The sequence below is a fragment of the Trifolium pratense genome, linkage group LG7, assembly GCF_020283565.1.
Source record: "Trifolium pratense cultivar HEN17-A07 linkage group LG7, ARS_RC_1.1, whole genome shotgun sequence".
Lineage (NCBI taxonomy): Eukaryota > Viridiplantae > Streptophyta > Magnoliopsida > Fabales > Fabaceae > Trifolium > Trifolium pratense.
In genome coordinates, this window is record NC_060065.1 from 1,175,811 (window position 1) to 1,192,562 (window position 16,752).

The 16,752-nt window shown below is 34.1% G+C and overlaps 3 protein-coding genes across 3 annotated transcripts; 2 read left to right on the forward strand and 1 right to left on the reverse strand.

The window, feature by feature from the left end:
* The first annotated feature begins 3,353 nt into the window (after nucleotides 1-3,353).
* Nucleotides 3,354-6,352, forward strand: LOC123899266. The gene is made up of 5 exons (XM_045950353.1): nucleotides 3,354-3,637; nucleotides 3,919-4,051; nucleotides 4,948-5,044; nucleotides 5,339-5,425; nucleotides 5,852-6,352. Exons 1-5 carry the CDS (start codon nucleotides 3,583-3,585, stop codon nucleotides 5,984-5,986), a joined length of 507 nt encoding a protein of 168 aa, XP_045806309.1. The 5' UTR covers nucleotides 3,354-3,582; the 3' UTR covers nucleotides 5,987-6,352.
* Nucleotides 6,353-7,281: 929 nt separating this feature from the next.
* LOC123899267 (glyceraldehyde-3-phosphate dehydrogenase B, chloroplastic) lies at nucleotides 7,282-10,686 on the forward strand. The gene is made up of 9 exons (XM_045950354.1): nucleotides 7,282-7,647; nucleotides 7,748-7,861; nucleotides 8,314-8,475; nucleotides 8,604-8,771; nucleotides 9,179-9,339; nucleotides 9,451-9,512; nucleotides 9,619-9,668; nucleotides 9,798-10,204; nucleotides 10,302-10,686. Exons 1-9 carry the CDS (start codon nucleotides 7,549-7,551, stop codon nucleotides 10,432-10,434), a joined length of 1,356 nt encoding a protein of 451 aa, XP_045806310.1. The 5' UTR covers nucleotides 7,282-7,548; the 3' UTR covers nucleotides 10,435-10,686.
* Nucleotides 10,687-11,164: 478 nt separating this feature from the next.
* LOC123899268 (glutamate receptor 3.3) lies at nucleotides 11,165-15,706 on the reverse strand. Its single transcript, XM_045950355.1, has 6 exons — nucleotides 14,987-15,706; nucleotides 13,001-14,346; nucleotides 12,641-12,918; nucleotides 12,476-12,507; nucleotides 11,978-12,384; nucleotides 11,165-11,838 (listed from the first exon to the last, which is right to left on the reverse strand). The coding sequence occupies exons 1-6, from the start codon at nucleotides 15,324-15,326 to the stop codon at nucleotides 11,413-11,415; spliced, it is 2,829 nt and encodes a 942-aa protein (XP_045806311.1). The 5' UTR covers nucleotides 15,327-15,706; the 3' UTR covers nucleotides 11,165-11,412.
* Between the last annotated feature and the right edge of the window lie 1,046 nt (nucleotides 15,707-16,752).

Sequence of the window (16,752 nt, forward strand, 5' to 3'; positions counted from 1 at the left end):
TTATAAAAATTGCTATTTTGACATCCAATACTTTAGAGATTTTTTTAAAAAGCAGAAGTTATTTATTTTGTGTTTGTTTGCAAAATGAACATCATTTTTTCTAAAAAATTAATTATCAATGATTTTCTTAAAAAATTCTTCAAAACTGTTTCTCATTTGAGTCGGTTTATAGATTATTATTTAGATTATCATTTTATTAAAATCTTTAACAAATAGATAAAACTTTTAAAAGTGCTTTTTTCGCACAAAAAATTGTAGCAAATGAGGTATAAATGAATTCAAATTTCATGTAATTCTGCTAAAATCCTACGTTTACGCGGCCACTGTATTTGGGGACCGTTGGATCGGATGGTAGACTCCAAATGTCTGGATTTTATAGGTTTTTAAAAGAATAAAATATATGTTTGAAATATGCATCGTCATCTCAATCCAACAGCCACTGACGTACATGAATGCAAAATTTTAGCAAATGAGAATTCGAATTTGACCATGTGAATTCTATTTTATTATTTTTTTACACCATGATTTTTTAGTACAAACTTTTCACCCATTGCAGGATACACTACACATGGTGAGTTATCGTGTTCCAACTGAATTTTCTCCAAACACAAGAGTTAGCAATCAAACCCCTAACTACTACGTACTTCAGGGGACTAAAACTCTTACTGGGACCAACTAATTAAAACCAAAAGATGAATTAATCAATAACATGGACTTTTATACCTTTTCAAGTGTACGGATTCCATGTTCAATTAATACAGAGATTATGATGAAGACTGCGCAGACAACAGCCACAGCCCAAGTTGGTGTTTCCTTCAATGATCTTTCTCCTACAGCTGCTCCTCCCGCCATCTTAATTAATTTGCAATTTCTTCTTAATTTCAAACTACAATCTCTAAGTTTTTTCTAACTAGACTATAGTCTAGTTTATATCTCTTATATTAATATTAATATTAACATTAACATTATGGTTAAGCTAACCTTCCTACTAAGAGTATATATATGGAGAGAACAATGTTTTTTTCCATATATGCTTTCTGATTTTAACGTATTCTCCCTCTTTAGAAAACATGACATAATTTGTGTCAAAAGGAACAAAAGAAAACAAGACAATTGAATGAGCATATGATATAATAATAATCATGTTTAAGCCGGCCATTTGGAAGATTTGCTTGTATAATGGTTTTTATCGTTTCATTCTTGTATATAGTTTGTTACATATTATCAATTTTTTTTAAAAAAATTGTTCTTACATAATTCTTGGTCCCATAGATTTGACTCATTCTTCGTGTGTCCATTAATTAATGAAAGTACAATAAAAAAAAAAAAAAACCTTATAAATTAGATGTGCTCATGTGCTAGCTACAAAATTGTGTTCTTCACTAAATTGATTTGTTCAATTTGACAAATTCAACCATATATCAATAATGGGTCAGTAACTTGATTAATAAATAAAAGCCGGAGATCCAAAAAAGACAAATTATAGGTATCTTGTTCATCACTTCATTGTTTGGATTTTTTTGTATAATAATTGGGACTTATGGACCGTTAAGCTGTTACTTTATGTGGTGCAGTGGAGTAACGAAAAGATTAGTGGGTAAAATATTACTACAAGACCATATACTAAGACGGAAATAAAAATAGACAACGTTATATTAAAATGGCAAAATAAAAAATTAATATGAAAAAATAAATTAAATATATGTGAAATATGAAGAAAAAAAATACATGTGAAAATCGTAATTATTTAATTAAAATAATAATAAAAAACGATCTAGAAGAGTACTAATTTTTAGTCAAAATTGAAAGAAATTGTTTAAAGGTATATCCTAAGACCAGGATTGAAGGTTGGCATTATGAGTGATAGTGGCACCCTCCTTGTTTTTCAAAATCCGGGTGTGTTTGATATGTTAAAGGGTAAGTACTGGACAGAACAGTACAAGACAGAACAGCACAATACATGACAGAACAGCACAGAACAAATTTTTGGGATATTGAACATTTTTTTGTCTTATACGATATTTGGTTAATAAAATGGTATTTTGGTATTTTAGACAACTTGTACTGCGGACAAAAAGTTGTGGTGTGGTTTAGTGAGGGACAAAAAATTCTGTTTTTGTCCTGTCCATTGCCACTCAGTTTGTCCAGTTCCTAAAACAATTTTACAATCAAACACAGTACAACTAGAGTTGTCCTGTCCAGTCCCTTATTTTTTAGCAAATCAAACTAACCCTACATTGACACTTGGTGGTGTAATTGTCTCTATATTATGATTAAATTTGAGATGCTTGTTACCTCATTAACAATTAGGGGAAGTTGAGTGTAAAGTTGACTATAGGGTACAATGGCTTTAAGGAGGCAATGGATCTCCAATGACTAAATCATGAGGATGAAGAAGAGTAGGGGTGGGCATGGTTCGGTTTTCCTTACCGAACTAAACTGTTTTCAAAATTCATAATAATCGAACCAAACTGAATCGTTTGTCTTTTAAACCGAACCGAACCAAACTGTTAAAATGGTTTGATTTTATGATTCTGAACCAAACTATAACTAACTTTTAACTAAAAAGAACTAAACCATTAAGATAACCGAACCGAACCAAACTGATAATCATGAACCGAACCAAACTATTTCATTTTAGTTTTAAAACTGTTAGTTATGGTTCAGTTTTTTTTTTTGTTTGGTTCGGTTTAGTTTTACAGTTCTGTTCAATTTTTGGTTTTTTTTGCCCACCCCTAAAGAAGAGCATTCTTTCAAATGAAAATTTTAATTGTTTGATCAAATGAAGAAGTCAAACATTCTGCATGAAATAAAAAAAAATATCCGAGACAATTTACCTAACTTATTAAAGAGCTTATTTTTTCGAAAGTCAACCGATTTCAGCAAAATAATGTGTTTTCTAGCTTCATCAAACGGAAAAAAAAATTAATATTTTCGGGGATGACAAACTTTAAATAGAGGAGTTGATTTGAAGAAAAAAAAACTTTAAATAGCAACGTTGTAATCGTTAAATAACTTAAATGACCTATTTATTATATTAAAAAATATAAAAATAATCGTACTGTTACAAATAAAAAACTTAAAAAATCACATGATTATTTTTTTACCGTCGTAAATAATGATTAATCTCTGTCGAGAAATTCATACGTATTAGAGAGTGGGTTTACTGATTTTTTATTTTGGTTAACAGACGAAACAACAAAATCCTTGAAAATTCACACAAAGTGAAGCGACCGGGATTCAAACTCCGATTCTAACATCTGACACTGATAATTTTGACATTTCTGACAATTGAGCTAGAATGTGTTTGTTTACTATGGGTTCGCTCTATTAGGAAAAAAAAAAAAAGCGGTGGTTGGTATATCCGATGAGGAGAGACATAAACAAGGCGGTAGTAGCTGCTTAGCAAATTAGCAAATAGGAAAAATAGAAATTTGTAGTTAAATTCATGATTTCATTAATTAATCATAATTACAAAAATTACTTAGCTTCTTCTTAGAAATCATCGAACGATTTCAACCGTATTTCCCTTTCTCTCTATTCATTCAACAAATCAACGCTTCTTCTTCTTCACCCAAATCCATGGCTTCTTCTGTTACTGCTGCTGTTTCTACTTCTTTCCTTCTCACCAAATCCGGTAATAATCTTTCTCCGATTTCTTCATCTTTCTTTCATTTCAAATCAATTACTACAAATTTACTATCAAACAATTTAGTTAGGTTTTCCGTTATCCTTTTCTTCATCAGCGATTCGATTTCATTTCTCATTTCATTGGAATTTAGATAGATTCGATTTCTTGTTCTACTCTTTTTGCTAGATTTGCGATAATCTCTGTGTGTGTTTTTATCTTGTAAGCAATGTTAATCTTTATCTTGTTATTTTCTAACTAATTTTGTATTGTAAAAACTCTGTTGCTAGCATCATCCATAAACAAGATGAACCATTCTCATGTCAAGATCAAGCCACCTGGCTTGTCATTGAATCTTAATCGTCAACAGAGATTGCAATTTTCTTCAACCAGAAGGCCTCTAATTGTTCAAGCTACATATAGGTAGCTAGCATCCTCTTTAATTTTATTATTGTCAATTTTCTTATTGCAGTTTGATTGTATACATGATCAGAGTTCATCGAATCAGTTGCAAAGCGATAATGTATGTGTCAATAGCTGCTGATAAGGATCTTAAATGTTTTTCTTTAGATAAACAAATATTAGTATATTTGTAGTTAATAGTTATTATCTACGAAGCACAACACCAAACATGACACGGACACTGACACGTCGACACCAATCAAAATTTGAGAAAACGACATAACTCAATGTCACCATAAGTAAGTGTCGGTGTTGTGTTGGTGGCCGACACCAACAGTGTCCGACACCGGGACACTCCTAATCCAAAGAGTGTCCGTGCTTCGTAGTTTATCAGAGTTTGAAACCTGGTCATTTATTTATATACTATAAGGGTCTTAAATGTTGGTTGTTTATTTATATACTATAATCATTGCTCTGTGTTTCATTGGCTCTGTGTTTCATTGTTGTGAAACAACTTGCTCCCTTAAGTCATAGTAATAGATCAAATTTTAACCCGTGAAATAGTTTAGCTTTATTATTTGATGGGAATATAGGATTACATGAACATATGGTAAAGAACATTCTTTAAAAGCTTCCATGTCATTGCATTCTGGCCTTTATTTTAAATGTTTATATACATAGCGGAAAGTAGTTTTTTTAATTAAACTATAGATCAATAGATTACTTTAACCATTGTCACAAATAGTAATGAGAATTCTTCAGCAACAAAAAGAAACAAGTAATAATGAGGAGCACACAACTGATGCAAGCAAGAAACAAAAAACACCAACTATTCTTGAAATAAGTATTCTGCTATTTTGATTACAGATATGAAAAGATCTTATTAATTTAAACTACTATTTGTTCTGGAACTACAGTGATGATGGAAGACCCAGCAGTGCCAGCCTCTTTGTTGGCGGCTTTATCTTGGGAGGATTAATCGTTGGCACTCTTGGCGCCGTGTATGCACCTCAGGTAGTATTTTTTACTGTAATATACCTTTTGGTGCCTTTTAAGATATTTGTCTTCCCCTTAAAGTCACTGTTTAGATGGCTATATAGTATATAAGGAATTTTAATTTGCTAATGTCTCTTACTGATACATTCAACAAAGTATGCAGCATAATCATAAGCACTTGACAGACATTACATATCTTTAAGATAACAAGATGTGCATTATAACTTTATTGAAAATTTTATATGTTGTAAACCAATATTTCACTTACTACTTGAAATTGAATATATGGTTTTCTCTTTTACTCTTTCGTAGATCAGCAATGCTATAGCTGGAACTGACAGGAAGGAGTTAATGAGAAAACTGCCAAAGTTCATATATGATGAAGAAAAGGCTTTAGAGGTGAGAAGTGCTTGCTACTGGTATCATTCTACATGTTTAAGTGTCCTTGCCATGCTTGATCTGCCTTGAATGTTTGCTGTCTCCTTTGCTTGGAGGCACTGTAAGTCTGTAACTGCTATTGGGGTGTATATCCAGAAATGAACTCACTTGAATGGGGAATAGTTTTTAAAGCTCGTGAATTTTATCTTGGACACATTTGCTAAATCTTTATATTGATTGTTATTCTCAAATCAATTTCCTGGAGGCATCCAGTTTTCACCATCCATTTGGTCACAAAAGTTTACATGTATCTATGTCCAAATATTAAGCAAGGAATTGGTCATAGGAGGCCCTTATCTTACACTTGTTCTTCTTGCTGCAACTAATTGGTTTTAAGTGCCGGCATGCCCTTAATGGCTCACCAAATTTGCTTTGCTTGATTTGCAGAAAACACGTAAAGTACTGGCCAATAAGATTGAACAATTGAATGCTGCTATAGATGAGATTTCTTCTCAGCTTAGGTCAGAGCAGACCCCAAATGGAGTAGCTGTGAACTCTGACGAAGTTGAAGCTGCCACATGAGACTGTTGCTGTGATGTTGGCCATTACTCTGTTCCCTGAAAATATCGTTGGTACAAAATCCATTTTGAATTACTTGTAATATCTTTCCATTTCTTCATATAGTATTAAACAGAGTTGATGACAACCTCTACTAGGTAAATTTGTCATTTCGATCGGAGGTCTCTTGTGCTCTATTTCTATCAGTACTTTTCCTTTTTTTAGTGAAAGATTATGGAAATTACTACTAGTTAACCGTTTCTGGTTTGTATGGTTTTAATAATCAGTGTTCAATTGCTTAGACAGTGAACAATATCACTTTGGATTCTCCATAAAGGATGTTGTCACTTTTACAGCAAACATGAAATAGATGATAACTATGGATTCATATTTTATGGTGTTTGTTATATTGTATGTAGCTAATAACTATGTTGACTATGAAGTCTTGCGAGAGGTTAATTTGAATCAACTGCTATAACTAATAGGATGGCAAAGTAGGAGTTAATTACTAGATCAAAAGACAAAAGTAAAATTTCACTGCGCAGACAAACAATTGGTACGAAATGTAGGACCAGTTGGCAAGGACATTTTGTTTTGGTACAAAGTCATAAGGAGTTTTATTATTTTTTAAGACTCGGTATTCGGCTCGAGTACAACGAAATCAGTACAATTTTGGTTGTTTCGCTGCTAAAAGCTCTCACAGCACAGCACCTTTGAGATTTACCCCCTTCTCATAATCAACCCTCTTCCAATTGTATTGGCTATTTCAACCTTTTCTAAATTGTGCCTCCACTATGTCCTCTTTTGGGTCACACTGTCATAGTCATTTTCCCGTGAGAAATGAGGTGGTCGAGTCATCAAAGTAACTAAAAAGAAATAATACATTTTCAAAATTACTTTTTCTTTTTTGCCTATTTATTTTGAAGAGACAATTTTGACGATAAAGTGCATTGTCAATATAGTTCAAAGAATTATTAATGAATATAATTTGGTGTTGCAACTTATTAATAATCATCTCAACGCAATTGACATCAATTGTGAATGTCATTGTTAATCATGATTCTTCTGCATATAATTTTCAAAATTACACTATTTTCTTAAAGAGAAATGATCTCATGGAGAATTTTGGTACTACAAGTGACAAAAAACAATTCAACCGATACTGAATTGAATTCATTGGTGTTAGTGATACACGGTGTGTAAAATTCATTATCCAAAGATTAAGTATTATCCATTAAAAAAAAATCAAATTATTAATAATTATTTATCTCATTCATCATCTATTTAGTATTCCCTCCTTTCACATTCTTTTATAATTTATATATGTATATGTGGCTCAAAAAAATAAGTCCAATGATCAGAATACAAGGATGTCCAAACATTATCTTATCTTATAGAAGATATTCTTACAACGTATTCACCACTCATTCCATTGCTCCCCCAGCAACCATAATTTTATTTTACAACAAACTTAAAAAAAAATCTGTAAAGTAACATATTAACCACTCATTCATCAACCATAATTTTCATTGTGAATATAAACACTCACCAAAGAGTTGTTTTTCAGCTTGGTTGCATCTATAGCTATGGCCACTCATGCAGCTTTAGCTTCTACAAGAATCCCTACAAACACAAAGTTTTCATCTAAGGCCTCTTACTCTTTCCCAACTCAATGTGCCTCAAAGGTTTCACCCTCTAATATTGCAGACTTCATGATTGTTTTGTTTCACCTATACTTATTTAATTAAAATTGTCTTATACTTCAATTAACTTTGCTTTGTGTAGAGACTTGGGTTTGCTGAATTCTCAGGACTAAAATCAACTTCATGTGTTACCTATGCCATTAATGCTAGAGAGTCTTCTTTTTTTGATGTTGTAGCTGCTCAAGTTACTCCCAAGGTTGATTTCTACACACAATATTTACATATCTCATTGGATCATGAGAGATTGCTTCCTCCTTCTATGTGTCACATAAATCTATCAATTGCTATGAAACACGAACACCGGATACCACACTTACATGTCCGCACTAGTAATAATTTGATGAAATAAAATAAATGAATGTGATCATATGTGTTGGACACCGGAGACATTTAATTTGAAGTGTCGTATTACATATAGATGCTGCATAGATTAGCTCTTAACATCTTTGTAGCTAAGTGTATTTATCCTTAGCTGAATTGTCATATTAAAATACCTTTCCTCGAGAAAATGTTGGAATCATAACAATACATACTTGCAAGCAACAAAAGATGCAGTTTTAATGTCTCTATTTAAACAAGCAACATATTTGGTAACTGCATTGGAGCTAAACAAATTCAATTTGCTTATGATGTGCAAATTATAATCAGGTCACTGGATCAACTCCTGTGAGAAGAGAGACTGTGGCTAAGTTGAAGGTAGCAATCAATGGTTTTGGACGCATTGGTAGAAATTTCCTCAGATGCTGGCACGGTCGAAAGGACTCTCCCCTTGAAGTAATTGTTGTCAATGACAGTGGTGGTGTCAAGAATGTAAGTTTTCAAAAATGCCATTGTCCCTTAATTGGAATGACTGAGTTTTTTTTGTTACTTCAGATTAATTAGTTTTACCGAGTTATATTGTATAGTAACTGTTACATCCTCTTGTTTCACATATCCAGGCTTCACACTTGTTGAAATATGATTCTATGCTCGGAACTTTTAAAGCTGATGTGAAAATCCTAGATAATGAGACCATTACAGTTGATGGTAAACCCATCAAGGTTGTCTCTAGCAGGGATCCTCTTAAGCTTCCTTGGGCTGAACTTGGAATTGACATTGTTATTGAGGTAAAGTCTTCTCTACTTCATTTATTTCAATCAATGGCCACGAAAAATGCAAGAATCTGATTGGTCCATTTCTTAAAAATCAACATACTATTTTAACAAGTGATTAGTTTATGAGGTCATTATTAACTATAGTCGCAGTAGATCCGTCTCATTGAATGAAGATAGGACGGATTGAAATTTGAGTTTGTGCATTAAAAAACTGATCTGCTGAAGTCGAGATATGATCTTCCGATCTATATCCAACGACTCTGATATAATGTGTTAGAATAGCAGCCCTGATTCCAAAGTAAACAGATACGAAAAATGCAAACAGAGAACACATGCAATGACTCTGATATAATTGCATGTTTTCTGTTATCAATGAAAGCTCAATGTTTACTGAAATGAATGAATGATTTTTTGTTCAGGGAACAGGAGTGTTTGTGGATGGACCTGGAGCTGGCAAACACATTCAAGCAGGTGCCAAGAAAGTTATCATCACTGCTCCTGCAAAGGGTGCTGATATTCCAACTTATGTTGTCGGAGTCAATGAACAAGACTATGGCCATGAAGTAGCCGACATCATAAGGTAAGGCTTTGCAGTGAATGCGCATGGTAGTGTAGATTGTGATGATAAATGCAATATATTGTATTGTGCAGATTGATTATTCATATTCATTGTTTGTTTGTTAATGTACAGCAATGCTTCTTGTACCACAAACTGTCTTGCTCCCTTTGTGAAGATCCTAGATGAAGAGTTTGGTAAGAAAAAACTCTGATACTCGTCTATATTGACAGTTAATATTGTAAGAGCAACATATGATTCCTAGTTAAAAGCCACTTAATTAACTTTGATCTTTAATTACAGAAATTGTGAAGGGAACCATGACAACCACACATTCCTACACAGGAGATCAGGTACATTATTAACCGTCACATCTCACATGTTTGTTAGGATTGATACTTGTTGGGATTGAAATATTTCTAAAAAGTAAATTTTAATACAAAAGTGAAGTAAAATCGAGCCTAAGAATTGTGTTTGTGCAGAGGCTTTTGGATGCTTCACACAGGGACTTGAGAAGAGCTAGGGCTGCAGCACTGAACATTGTCCCCACCAGCACCGGAGCAGCCAAGGCCGTGTCTCTAGTGCTACCACAGCTCAAGGGAAAGCTCAACGGAATCGCCCTTCGTGTGCCTACACCTAATGTTTCAGTTGTTGACCTTGTTGTGAATGTTGCAAAGAAGGGTATTTCAGCTGAAGATGTCAATGCAGCATTCAGAAAGGCAGCTGAGGGGCCGTTGAAAGGTATATTGGATGTCTGTGATGTTCCACTTGTGTCTGTTGACTTCCGCATGTCCGATGTTTCTTCTACCATTGACTCTTCCCTGACTATGGTCATGGGAGACGATATGGTTAAAGTGGTTGCTTGGTATGACAATGAATGGGGTTACAGGTTAGATCACTATCTATATAATAAAATTTTATGCATCTTTTTATGTACTTGTAATATAGATCATGTTATTGATAGTTATAATGTTTGGTAATTTCAGCCAAAGAGTGGTGGATTTGGCACATCTAGTAGCAAACAAATGGCCAGGCACCCCTAAAGTAGGGAGTGGAGATCCATTGGAGGACTTCTGTGAGACAAATCCAGCCGATGAGGAATGCAAAGTTTACGAATAGAGGAGAATCATTTTCTGACTTGATTATTACCTCTACAAGAAAACCATTTGTTTTGCCTTTTGTTATTAACGTATGATATCATTTATATGATGAGAAAGAAGAACAAATTGTTCAGACAATGTGTTATGTGATGTCTGAGGGATTGATAATAAGTTTTTAAGTTATCTGTCGCCAATGAGTTTTGGCATAACAATGATTCATAAGTATCATTATATATTGATAACAATGCACTTCTATCTGATTTGATGATCATATGAATTGATTAATCCCTTGTCCCAGTAGCAACCTTACATTAAGGTGACATGAATCCACATTTACCAATTGGCAATTTTAAAAGGTGGTTTATGAAGTAAAATTATAGCAAACCTTCCTCCAACCAAGCTAACCTAATAACCCTTGGAACAAGCTTAAGAACCATGTGAATCCATACTTCATACTAACTTTTTTGACTCGACCATGCATCAATCAATTTCTATTTAACATCGTTTATTCTTATTGTGTAACTAACATTACAACATGATTAAACTCCATAAACTGGCAGAGCAATAAATAAAAACATATCCACCATGGAGCAATATTAGCATGTGTATATCACTTTAATTAATGTGATATAAAAACAACACCCTACTTTGTTAAATTTTTGGTTATATTGGTATGATTTTTATATAATGCATTTTATACTTTCTAGAGGGCATGCAATTATGCAAAGCTGTGAATGAAAATTGAAATACTCACTACAAATATACATTCTTATTGGTATTTAAATTTGTGCTAACTATTGAAGATGGTTTGGTCTATGTTTTATAGCCCATATTGAATGTAATAGTACAAGTAAATCAGGTAACATTCCCTGAAAAACTTCCAAGTTATATCGTGTAAGAAGTATAATGCTATAACTAGAATAACTAGAACTAGAATCAATGGAATTTGTACAGACATAAACACAAAGGCATCAAAAGGTATATTGTTTGATTTGAACTATGCTGCTGTTACTCTTTGTAGCCTCTTTGGTTGTCTTCCAAGCTGATCTTCAGCTGATATTTCGTCTCCGTTCCTCTTTCTTCTTTCACTCCTTGATGGACTTTCCTTCTCATCAACGAGTGAAAGAAATCTTCGAATTGGGCCAACATTAGAACCTGGTTCAGAAGGAGCCGAATGCCTTAACTGTAACATAATCTGCAAAAAATGTATGACAAGAGCAATAAAGCAAGCCATCCCACAAATGATGAATAGACCCCAAAAACTTTTGAGTTGAAGTCGATCTGACTCAATTTCGGTATTGTCTAAACTACAGCTGCTTCGCGTCATCCACTTATCATGAATCCGCTGCAGATCACCAGTTTCTGAAAGTTGTAGAATAGCAGTTGACAAATCCACCGCTAAAGGAGAGTCCCGAGGGAATGCCTGGCATGGCCAAAGAAAAAAAAAACAGAGTTTCGCAATTATAATATTGACAACACAAACTCGGGATGTTGATGAGTTAGTCAGATGTATATATTAACAACCCACATTGAGTATTGATCGAAAAGGTAGAGATACTTACAAAACCCCACCCACTTCTGGTGAACTCTTGACCTACAATCCTGAATGTGCATTGGGTTGATAAGAATATTTCAACATAGGGTCGTTCATCTATAATAGCAGCGACACCTCCTTTCTTAGGACCAAGCTGAAGTGACTTGGCATATTCTTCTGGCGAACCAAGGGGAATCAGTCTAGATTTGGATATTCCAAGATCTTCAGTCAAGTAACGTTCCGCAAATGAACCTACCTGGAACCCTATAGGTTCATCACTAGCTTTTAAACTATCTATTCCGGTGATAGATGAAGATAACTGCTGCACCGTGAGTATGGATGTTAAACTTGCAGTGTAGCTGGAATTAATGATCAAAACCACAAACAACCATATGAGTACCACACCACGACCAAGAGTACTCATTGTATTCTCTCCTGCAGAAATAATGAAGAAAAACCCAAATGAAGTTGCTTCATTATTTTGACTGAAGTTTCAACAAACAAAAGTAACTGGAGTATTACTTACTGTGGGAAAAAAATAGAGTCGACAGACTAAACCTGCATGGATGGTAAAAATAGATGGATCAGAAACGATCGAGACCACATATTCAAAACGAAAACGAATCATATCCTGAAAATCTAACAACTATTTAGCAAAACAAAGCAGATGATGATTAAACAGATAGCTGACCATAATATGGTTATAATTTGTTGTTTAGGTGGACCCCTGAACTCATCATTTATCCTGTGTTCCAAAATCCATACAACTATCCCGACGAAGAAAAAGAAACAAGCAGTCACAATCCACATAAAAGGAGTGAACGGCTGCAAGAAAGACCAACCGCCGGAATTGATCTTCTTAAAAGGGGCAACCACAACAAGTCCAGATGCAGCATATGGCTGTGTAAAATCTACAATCCTGGTCCGGTTTGTGACAATAGCAATGTCACCAATAGCACCATCTAAAACCTTTAACACGTAAATGAAAGAATTAGCAAAGCTAAAGAGCGTTAGCATACATAGAGTATCAGGTTTATTAGGTAGTACTTACACCAGCGGTTATTAAGTTGACAAGTCCTGTGTAGCTTGGATTTTTTAGGCCATCTCCGAATGGCACAAATCGATAAGGAATGGCATATGGTAACAAGTTTACAGCTGCTATAAATACATCAATGCAAAACCCTTTAAAATTATCAGTTCCCTTCACCGGTGAGACAAATTCACGGAAACTGGCTCTAATAGGCACACCAATTCTCAATTGTTTGCCATTATTTGGGAAGACCCATCCACGGGGCCTGGATAATGTTTCTCCGGGCCATATCACAGTGTGAAGGTGCTGGTTTGCACTTGATCTATTAGGTGGGTTAGCATACAACGTCTCAGGAGATACAATTGACAGACCAGAATAGTTAGACCAGTAGCCAACTCGACGAACACCATTTCCAACAACATTAATGATGTCATAGGCAGGACGATAAGGAGATTTTTCTGAATCAAATTTCAATGGACCTGATAATCCAACAAAATCACTCTGCAATATGTTTTTCAACAGAAGTGTTCCATTGTCAAATATGCTCATGGCATCAAGGTTAAGACCACCTCCCTTTCCCTTATCATCATGCAAACTTGTGTAATTGGTACACGAAACGACCCCACCCTGACTAAAAAATTTATCAATAGCCTGTGCAACGAGCCAAACAGAGTCATAAGCATGGAGGCCATAAGAATTTAGCCCCAAGGAACCACCGGTTAACTTGTTCCACCTGGATAAAAACGCTTTCTTCCTATCAGTATCGGGTGTATGCTGGCGCAAAACAAGCGCACCTTGCAGAGTATCCATTGTCTCTGAATGAAGAGACCCAGAATCTATAACAGTGGAAAGCCAATCTGTGGCTATCCAGACATAACCCTCCTGCATCATCCCAAGATATCGCGCAACTTTGAAGATCATAAATCCAGAATTAGAATGTGTATGAACAACAATAACCCTAGACTGCATCATTGCGACACTCACAAGCAAATTGGTGATTTCATTTCTATCAACATCAGGTCCTGATTTGATTCCTGCCTTATAGGAGATTCTACAACGCCTCCTTGCTAACGCATCATCTAACGCAGACACACCGTTTCGTCCATAATCATCATCTACATAAATAGCAATAACTTCCTTCCATCCATAAAAATCAATTATTTCAGAAACAGCTGTCATTTGGTACGAATCGCTTAGTGTCGTCCTGACAAAGAAAGGGAATTGCAAAGACGAGAGTGTAGGGTCTGTTGCTGCAAATGACAACATAGGAACACGAAGCTCGTTTGCAACATGGGATACTATGTGAGAAACTACAGAAGATTGTGGTCCCAATATAGCAATTACATCCGTCTCCATGAACCGCAAAGCTGCAATCAATACAAAATACAACAGGTTCAACAATCTTTGTTCAATCATGTGATTTACCGTTAAATGTCATTGATGTATGTCTAATGAAATACTGTGATTTACTGTTAAACGTCGTTGCTACTCAACAACTGTCAGTGCTAGTCAATAACTGAACACAACAAATTGTAAATCATAACTAAGTACAATATCTTAGAATTGGTAGTTGGGCTTAACTCCTATAAAACCGGCATGTAAGGTGAGAATGTGTGTGGATATAACCCGTGGGTGGCCCGATAGTGGAAAGCTGATAGCAGGTGGTCAAATGGGTCTTGGAAAAGCTCTAATACCATCTTAGAATTAGGAGTTGAGTCTAACTCAACCCTACAAAACCAGCTTGTGAGGTGAGGAGTGCCTCCACTTTATAAACTTATAAACTCGTATTAATGTCATCTCACATCCCATGTGGGGTTTTTTTTGTGTGTGTAAACCTCGAGTTCGGACGCGAGTTAAGTAAAGTTTGGCCAAAAATTGTTCCCAACAGAAATGAACTTGGTTTCTCCTGAACAATCCCATGTGTGACTACTTAACAATACAAATACTACATGTTTATTTATGAATGAATTTGAATCTAATATGAATGAAAGATAGGGATTAGATTACCTTGAATCATGCCATCAAAACCACTACAATTGGAAGTTTGCATATGAAGAACAAGTTGAGTTGAATGAAGAATGGAGGAATTAGAGTTGACATCTATAACAGCTTGTTCCATGGCAAGTTTAGCAACTTTACCAATGGAGGAATCAAAGGTGAAGATAGCACCAATATTTACAACGGAGGGTCTTGAAAATGAGACATTTGAAATAGTTGTTGAATTTGAATAAACTCCTTTGACTCCCAAATAATAGGGGAGCACAACCACCACCAACACCAACACCCAATAATAATAAAACAAATTCATCATCATCATATATAAAAATTGTAAACTAAACAGTTCCATTTATGAAATGCATTTTGTTCAAGTATTATGAGAAAATGGAAAACTTAAAGACACGCAAAGTGTATCTATCTATGTACTGGTGTACTATGTAGCATCTAACTTCTAAGCAGTATGTGTGTGTGTTATGTCGGTTGGTCTGAAGAATGAAAAAATATTACACTATGAAATAGAAATGAAATTTTCCCAAAAATGGGGTGATGATATTATTGTTAGAAAAGAGCACAAAAAGTAAGGACACACACACCTTACCTTACCTGGGTGGGAATGGGAAAGGGAGTGGGGTTCACGTTCACCTGCCTTTGCTAATTGCAATTATTATAATAATTATTAGCATACTATATTTGATTTACTTAGCCATCATCATCACCCAGCCAAATCTTATCCCTCTAAACAAACTGTTTCACACTTTATACACGTGATCATTTTTTAACTTTAGTTTCTTAATTTCTTTTCACATTTCTAATTATTTTATTTTAAGTCATGTAATGTAAAGGCCGGCCGTATGACAAATTTAAATTTCAGATATTTTTAATCACATGTGGAAAGAAAAAAAATACATTTTTAGTTTATAACTTTAATGATTTAGTCTATTAGTATTTTTTTTATTACGTCATTTTTGTTTTTTTACTATTTATATATATTTGTATATGATTTTTCTCATATTAAATCTATGATATTTTTTTACAATATATGATATGTTTATGATTAAAAACAGACAAAACATATATAAATTCTCTCATGTGTCAACATGTGAACACGTGAGAAAGTAAAATATATTTTTTTATCATTCATCATGATAAATAAATACATGAAGAATTTAGATAAAGTGCATTTGAATAATTATCACATTTTATCGTATGTAAATTATACATATTTTTGACCGAAGAATCTAGGCTATTCAATAAAATTTATTCACATTGAGGCCACAAGGTTGCCCATGGTTTTGTGGTTGTGTTTTTTTTAGCAAAGTTAGGCATCTGATCATGTGGATGTAGGTTTTGAGTATCATGCTCTATGTATTTTGTTTTCATACAGTTGATTAATTCATTGATAAAAGTTAAAGAGGGTTTTTCTTGCAAACCACCCTTTAATAATTTAAAGTATTTATTTAACATTAATAAAAACAAGTCATGTGCATGTGAAGTTAAATTTGATTAAAAGTTTGTTGCGAGTATTATATATAAATCTATTTATATGACTTGTTTCATTGTTTGAGTAAATATTTCTAAATGATTAAGGGGTAGTGTATGTCTCACCTTTAAAGAGTTGTATCTGTTTAGTGTTGAATTGTGTTCCATGAGATGTATGAGCGAGAGTTTAAGTCATAGAACTAGCGCGTTTCTTAAGTGATTATTTAAACGTTATTCGAATGTAACGGATGATGATTGTTACACACTCAAAAAATACTTGTTTTCATTCGCTAAAT

Excerpts from the sequence above, each read along its gene's own strand:
- LOC123899268 (XM_045950355.1), bottom strand. The coding sequence starts at position 15,326 with ATGGAACTGTTTAGTTTACAATTTTTATATATGATGATGATGAATTTG. Across the intron at positions 12,919-13,000 it reads TCAACTTAATAACCGCTGGT|GTTTTAGATGGTGCTATTGG; the intron begins GTAAGTACTACC and ends TACGTGTTAAAG. Across the intron at positions 12,508-12,640 it reads CAAATTATAACCATATTATG|GTTTAGTCTGTCGACTCTAT; the intron begins GTCAGCTATCTG and ends CCATCCATGCAG.
- LOC123899267 (XM_045950354.1), top strand. The coding sequence starts at position 7,549 with ATGGCCACTCATGCAGCTTTAGCTTCTACAAGAATCCCTACAAACACA. Across the intron at positions 9,513-9,618 it reads GATCCTAGATGAAGAGTTTG|AAATTGTGAAGGGAACCATG; the intron begins GTAAGAAAAAAC and ends CTTTAATTACAG. Across the intron at positions 10,205-10,301 it reads GACAATGAATGGGGTTACAG|CCAAAGAGTGGTGGATTTGG; the intron begins GTTAGATCACTA and ends TGGTAATTTCAG.
- LOC123899266 (XM_045950353.1), top strand. The coding sequence starts at position 3,583 with ATGGCTTCTTCTGTTACTGCTGCTGTTTCTACTTCTTTCCTTCTCACC. Across the intron at positions 3,638-3,918 it reads TTTCCTTCTCACCAAATCCG|CATCATCCATAAACAAGATG; the intron begins GTAATAATCTTT and ends CTCTGTTGCTAG. Across the intron at positions 5,426-5,851 it reads ATGAAGAAAAGGCTTTAGAG|AAAACACGTAAAGTACTGGC; the intron begins GTGAGAAGTGCT and ends CTTGATTTGCAG.